This window comes from Eucalyptus grandis, chromosome 6 (genome assembly GCF_016545825.1).
Source record: "Eucalyptus grandis isolate ANBG69807.140 chromosome 6, ASM1654582v1, whole genome shotgun sequence".
Taxonomy (NCBI): domain Eukaryota; kingdom Viridiplantae; phylum Streptophyta; class Magnoliopsida; order Myrtales; family Myrtaceae; genus Eucalyptus; species Eucalyptus grandis.
Genome location: NC_052617.1, coordinates 3479332 through 3486189, shown reverse-complemented (window position 1 = coordinate 3486189; position 6858 = coordinate 3479332). Strand labels below are relative to the sequence as shown.

At 42.9% G+C, this 6858-nt stretch overlaps 1 protein-coding gene across 1 annotated transcript; it reads right to left on the bottom strand.

Annotated features, from left to right (window-relative positions):
• Positions 1 to 2628: 2628 nt before the first annotated feature.
• Positions 2629 to 6301, bottom strand: LOC104447804 (amino acid transporter AVT6A). The gene is given in 7 exon segments (XM_010061519.3): positions 2629 to 3164; positions 3437 to 3905; positions 4587 to 4790; positions 5096 to 5248; positions 5472 to 5504; positions 5507 to 5983; positions 6076 to 6301. Coding segments are annotated over 7 exon segments (1701 nt in total). The 3' UTR covers positions 2629 to 3025.
• Positions 6302 to 6858: the final 557 nt, after the last annotated feature.

The following is a 6858-nucleotide window of genomic DNA, read 5'->3' as shown; positions in this document are numbered from 1 at the left end:
AAAATAATTTTCCTATTTTGAATATTAGAAATTTTATCTACTTTTATCCCACTTCATCCATGGGATAATTTTATCCAGCCTATATTCTTCTTATATTCAAATTTATCTTATCTTGCGGAGTCACCAAATGCAGGATAAGATAAATTTTATTTTATCTTGAATTTTATCTTGACCATCAAACGCAACCTTAATTTAATGTAGAATATACACCCATGAAGTACGTTTTTATCTTCCTGCTGTCCCCTATGTGGAAATGCGCACAAGCTGAACATGGGGCTTTGATTTCTGAAAGTGCTTATGCGAGTACAAGTTGATTAGTTATTTTTAAACTCATTTACCAACCACAGCTAATCATGTTTCTGGATCAAGAAAAATCTGGGACGTGATCACATGTTTCGTCCATTTCATATCAATTATGGAACGGGTCCATCTATTTTTCCCTCCTTTGAATCTGCACAACTTTCTAGAGAGAGAGAGAGAGAGAGAGAGATGGGCACTGCTGAAGTAAGACCAAGATGCATTTGAATCATCTAGACCGTGTCCAAATTCATCTTCAAGAGTTATTTCCCGGTTGGTGAGAGGCACCAAGCCGCGCGAACGTGCATGTATCAGGGGCCTGATGCCATGCCGGCCACCATCTCCATCCTCTCCCATGTTGCAGCTAGCTTCTAGCTTTTCTCTGTTGGGTGCTTTTGGGTTGTAAGAAGAAGACGGCTCTCTTCCACGCGACCTTTTTTTTTTTTAGGCTATTGTCATCAATCCCCCACGTTTCGCTCGTCCCATTCGCTGGAGCTCGTTTCCACAAACGTTCAAAGATTCCGCGCCACCAAACATCAAAAGCAAGACACTCGGTGCGTCTTCTTTGGTAAGCAAAATGATAATTACATTGATCTCGACGGGTGTCGGTGTTCGTCGCACGCGCATATAACCCTCTCTCTCGCGCCCGCCCCTCCTTCCAGGTCCTGCGCTCGCGAATATCAAAATCGCCTCGTGGTCAACTCGTTCTCACTGCAATAATTAGCGCTTCAAGAAGCACCCCAGATGGTTCTGAGTACGTGATTATAGGATCTCGTTCGCAAGGGAATTTCCCTTTCTTCATTAATTTTTGAGTATGAAAATCGTATTTAGATAGTGAATCATGTGGAGCTAGGTTCAACTTCATGGGTTGTCCTCGGTTGCAATTGGATCCAAGTTTGGTAGACATTGGAATATAAGGGCCTGCATGTTTGTTTTTTTTTTCTCGTTCATGAACAGATTTTCTGATTTTTTGTTCCGATAAAAAAAAAAAAAAAACAGAAACGCGTTTGTTTGCGTTTTGTTCAAAATTTTTTTTGTTATGGGAACAAAATTAAAACAGAAATAAGAAAAAAAAAAACTTTTTTTTTTATTTCGAAACACTTTTGAAGAAAAATTTTCTTTCTCCTTTCTTTTCTTCTCTTTTTTTCTTCTTCTTTTCTTCTTCCTTTTTTTGGCCGGCAACCGGCCGTCGAGGGCCGGCGACCTCGGGCTCGCCTAGATCCGGTGAGGCCGAGCCTTGCCGATGGTTGCACGAGCTTAGGCTCGCCCGGATATGGTGAGGCCGAGCCTCGCCGGTGGCTGGGTGAGCTCGGCCTCGCCGATCCAGGCGAGCCCGAGCTCGCCCAACCAAGGCGAGTCGAGCCTCGCCCTCATCGTGGCTGGGCGAGGCGTCGCCCATGGTCGAGGCTAGCGACCGGCCAAAAGAAGAAAAAAAAAAAAAGAAAGAAAAAAAGGAAAAATAAAATAAAAAAAAAATAAAATAAAAATATTAAAAAATTAAAAGAAAAAAAAAGAATACAAATTTATCAAACATGTTTTTATTCACTTTTTATTCCCGGAATAAGTTTACCAAACACGTCTTTTTAGTCAAAAATTGTTTTCCAAAACAAAAATAGTTTTTTTCTATTTTCGTTCCCCTAACAATTTTTTAACGTAAATACAAACAAACGCACCTTAAAATTTTGGGATGAAGTGTGAGAGAGAGGAGTGAAATTGTAAATGAAACTGGAAAATTGTGAAGAAAGTCTCAAACCTATTATACATTTGTTAATTTAATGTTAATTTTTTTAATTTTGCCAATTGAGCCATAAACATTTTTTAATTTTGCTAATTGAATCTATTTTGACCGAAAATTGCTGACATGAACGCCAATCATTTCATATAACACGACTTATGCCGACGTTGACAATTTTTAAATAATAATTTAATATTTTTGAATTTTGAATTTTTATTCTTTATCTTTTCCTTCACTTTTTTGTTTTGAACTTAAGGCCGGGACGCCCTCCCCAGTGTCGAGAGGGGTGTCTAGGCCCTCGCTTGGGCTGGTGACCATTGCCAACCCTAAATTAAAAAAAAAAAAAAAGTAAAGAAAAGAAAAAGACTATTAAAAAATATTTTCGAAAAAAATCAACGTTAGCACCGACTGTACTAACGTAGGATGATCGATGTCCACATCATCAATTTCTAGCCAACATACAGATTCTTTAGCAAATTGTCAAAATATTTAATATTCAATTGACAAAATTGAAAGATTCAAGACTGAATTAATAAAAGTGTAATTAGTTTAGAAATTTTTCAAAAAATTTCCCAAATGAGACGGTTGAATTATAAGAAATTTGATCCAATTGCGAAATATATGGGCCAACAAGCAATTTTCTTGGACCACAATCCAAGCCCAAGTTTCCATCTCGGCCCGAGTTCCAATAACCATAGCAAGATATGCCAAAAATACATCTTTTAACGTCTGAATCTGGACTTGTGTTGTGTAGTATATCCTCATCTTCAGCCTTAAGAACGGGCAAGAGAGGTCACAGTTTCGTATGCACAAAAATGGCAAGGGAATGTGAAAGCACTATGTACGGGCGAATTAGCTCTTTGGACAGCTGAATCAAACAATTGGATGCATCCTCTTCCTCCTCCCGTCCCTGTGTTAATCAGTTCATTTCAATGTCTGAGACCGAAGTTTGGTGTTGCTTGAGAAAAGTCAAATCGATCCCCTCGTTTTTTGTCAGCTTCCAACTCCTTCGTCACTGTTAAAGAAACCATAAACGTCGCTCGAGAGTGCCACTATGCTTGATGATACAGCCAGCAAGATCATGATCCATGACAGAACTTTGTCTTTCTTTGTTGCAACCCCATGAGTATCCCTGCAAAACAGGTGCAGGATGTTCAAGTCAAGAGGATGAATGTCGTGTTCAAAAAGAGATAAGACAAAGTCAGAGGATGAAGGTGATGAGGCCAACTAGGGATAGCAATGGTCCATGAAAATTTTCCACATGATATTCATGCTATCCAATATGCTAGCATCGTGCAAGCCGCTAATGAATCTATGATTACACACTTCATTGATGACATATCCTGATAACATGGCTTCTTGAAGGAAGGGCTCTCAGCATTCATCATTAGTAACAGTGCATACCTAAGAGCAATTGCAGATGGAAATATGAACCCGACAGAGGTTGCTGCAGTGGCGCCGGTAAATTGGAAAGCATCCCAGATGCTGGGTACAAAGTTTGCTCCCAGAAATATAAAACCCATTAGCGCTGCTGTCACTGAATAAAATCTCCTGTTGTTGAAGGCGATGGGAATTTTTGCATAGGGAAAAAGGAGGCCGTCCAGATTGAGCCGAAGTGAGAAAAACACAATAGGGAAAACAAGCATGAGGTGGATTCCATAGCTAATTCTCACTATATCATTGAGCATCATGCTGTAAGGAATTCCTAGATCCCCATCAAAATTTGCCAGTACATCATCCAGCGTCTGATCCCCAAAGAGAAGAAACCCAAAGAAGCTGGTTGCGATGTAGACAGCTGAGCATAGTGTCAGTGATGAACGTACTATCGACTTCATCTGCATCGGGTCTTTCAGTTCATTCTCTATTGGGTGCACTGCACATGTCAATTGTGCAAACAAAGTGTTGTAAGCCAATGGGGAAAAGAAAAGGACTCGTGAAATGGACTAGATACAGCATGGCTTGAGTAATGACCATCTGGTGAGTTTGTCTATCAACTTCATTGTTTCCTCTCGTTCATGCAGGGTATCTAAGTGAATTCTACACAATGGGATAGCAATTGCCCTACTTTAGCTGACTCACAATGTTAGATTAGATCTCAAAAGAATTCTAGCATGCAGCATCTTTCTAAGCATTCACAAAAACTGCATTGTAATTGCACATCATGACTATCCAATTTATACAAATCTGCTCTTAATGAACCAACTTTTCACCTTTGAACGACTCCAATTTCAACCCCCCCAAAAAAAGCGACTCCAATAACAACTGAGCCTCAGAACTAGCTTTACGCAAATCAGTATAACCAGTTTTCTCCTTATTCCAGCAAGCACAATCTGGATGGGTAAGAGAGTCGGAGATGTGCCACTATGGCGTGCCAAAATCTTCTCCTATGCAGTTGCATCCCTCTACTTAAACAATACACACTCTACATCCAAGTTGATTATGACAGCACTTTCTGAATCAACAATTAATTTCCATAAAGCTTCATGCCACTCAATGTTTACTTATCCATTTAAGTACAGGTACTAGTTACAAGAGATGAAGTTCGACTGCTTACCATTATGGTGACAAATATAAGCAGTGACCAAAATGGGAAAAGTCGTGAACAGCTTCCAAAATGATGTCTGATCAACGAGCTTGGGCATCAAACGTGGCATCGTTATGCTTCCATTTGCCAGCTTAATGATTGCTATTCCAGCAGTGATTGCAACAAATACCACAGCCAGACCGACTGACAAGGCCGACGTGTATCTCAATGAATCTATTCACAAAAGAGCCACGAGATTATGAACACAAGCTTTGTAGAATGTGGGTGACCAGCAAGTTATGAAATCAAAAGCAACAACATAGTGGCAATTCGCCAAGCTTGTGAATGTGCAATTCAGCTTTACAGTGTCATCAGATTAGCAAACTATATATGACTGCGAAACCAGTGCATATTCGAAGGCTCTGAACTGAAATTGAGGCACAGGTTTTTCTAGTTCGGAGCAAAGGAGATGAGCCGCCATTTCGCTTTTGGCTCGAGCTACAATCAACAAAATGAGAAGACAGGAGCACAGGACTTACCAACTCGTTTGAAAGAGATGAGAGGCGCGAAGACGAAGAGGGTGGTGGACAGCAGCAAGAAAGCGCGTGAGGTCCACCAGTGCTGACCAAGCCATTCCTCCATTACCCCTGTGTGGTGTACCCAGTTTGACCACGTCCCCGATAGCACGTCGCCTGCCATTGCCAAACATTCCAAGTTCTCAACTTTCGAACTTCCTCATTCTCCGGATTCATAATTAGCACCAGAATAAAACACCCGAAAAACTCTCTTTGCTTAATCCTTCAATTTGGACCATTCAACGTCACGTTATCAGCTAATAAACTCCTCACGATTCAAGACCGGGATTAAGCCTAATCAAGAAAATCAAGAACGGGCAGAAAGGTTGATGCCCATTACCTATGATGATCATGTAGACGACGAGCATCCCAGGTTATTGACGACGATGCAGGACTGCAGCAGAGCCCGCCCGGCCCCGCCGAACGCGTCGGCGGCGGCGGCGGAGTAGGTGGGGGACTTGGAGGCCCGGCTGAACTTCAGGATCATATCGATCGAGGTGTTCGTCAGCACGGCCCCGAGCACAATCATGGCCAGCCCCGGGATCAGGCCCAGCTGCTTTAGCGTGGCCGGCAGGGCCATGATCCCGGCGCCGACGATGGTGGTGGAGAGGTTGAACACGGCGCCCGAGAACGACGCGCCGTCGAAGCCCGCCTCCCCGGCTCGGCGGCGGCGGAGGCGGTGGCGGCGGCGGCGGCGGCGGCGTGCTTCTGCGGCAGGAGGGGGGCCCTCGGGCTCCGCCGGTGCTTCCGGTCGGAGGAGGGTAGGAACGTCATTTCCGCCTCTACTCCGAGACGTGAGAGAGAGATGGAGAGAGAGAAAGGAGACGAGGCCGTTCAAGTTAAGACAGGGTCCTTAAATCGATAGAAAGAGAAAGAGGAGGGGGGCGTTGTCGACGTGGACAGCGATGATTTTTCAGAGGCGGGGGCCAATCAGAGGGCGACACGTGGGACAGCAGCCGCGAAAGCTCCTCCTCGGAGGATCCGTTGGACCGTTGGGTCGGTCGCCGCTGCCGTCTGATCTGATCGCACCACGAAACGGTCGAAGAGCTCCGCGTGGGGCCACGCGCTAGTGCTGTCTTGCTGCACGGTGCAACCGCAGCTAACGGCTATCGTCCGGATTTCCGGACTTTTGAAAGTGGCTTTGAAGTCACGTCGGAACGAAAAGCCCATTGGGCCATTACCGTTTTGGCAGAACAGGCCAACCCCACGACATTGCCGAGGTCTGTCCTGCCCTTCAGTTAGCTCCTTTAGGACTCAAGAACGTTTGTCCTGCCCATTTTGCCAAGATCTCTTACAATGTTTAGGTAGACCCGTCAAACGAATATGGTGAGTTAAATATCATTCGACCCAAAATAGACTTATTTTTTATATAATGCAAATATAGTGACCTACAATCAATCCAATCCATATTACTAAAACACTTTTATATTTAATTCAATTTACGAAAATTCATACCCAAACTGAAATGAGAGCGTGGAATGAGTAAATGCGAAATCGATTGAAGGTAAGAAAGAATGAGAAGAGAGTCATGAATGTGGGTTGGGTCGGGTCGTTAAAGTTTAAATAAGTTGTAAACTCATTTGCACCCATTTAACACCCATATTATATTTAAATCTATGTATTAAATATAACTAACCCACGTACCAGCTTAACTCGACATATATACGCAAAAAAATAGGTTTATGACTCATTTTGATAGGTCCAAGATTTTATAACTTATCTTCAAT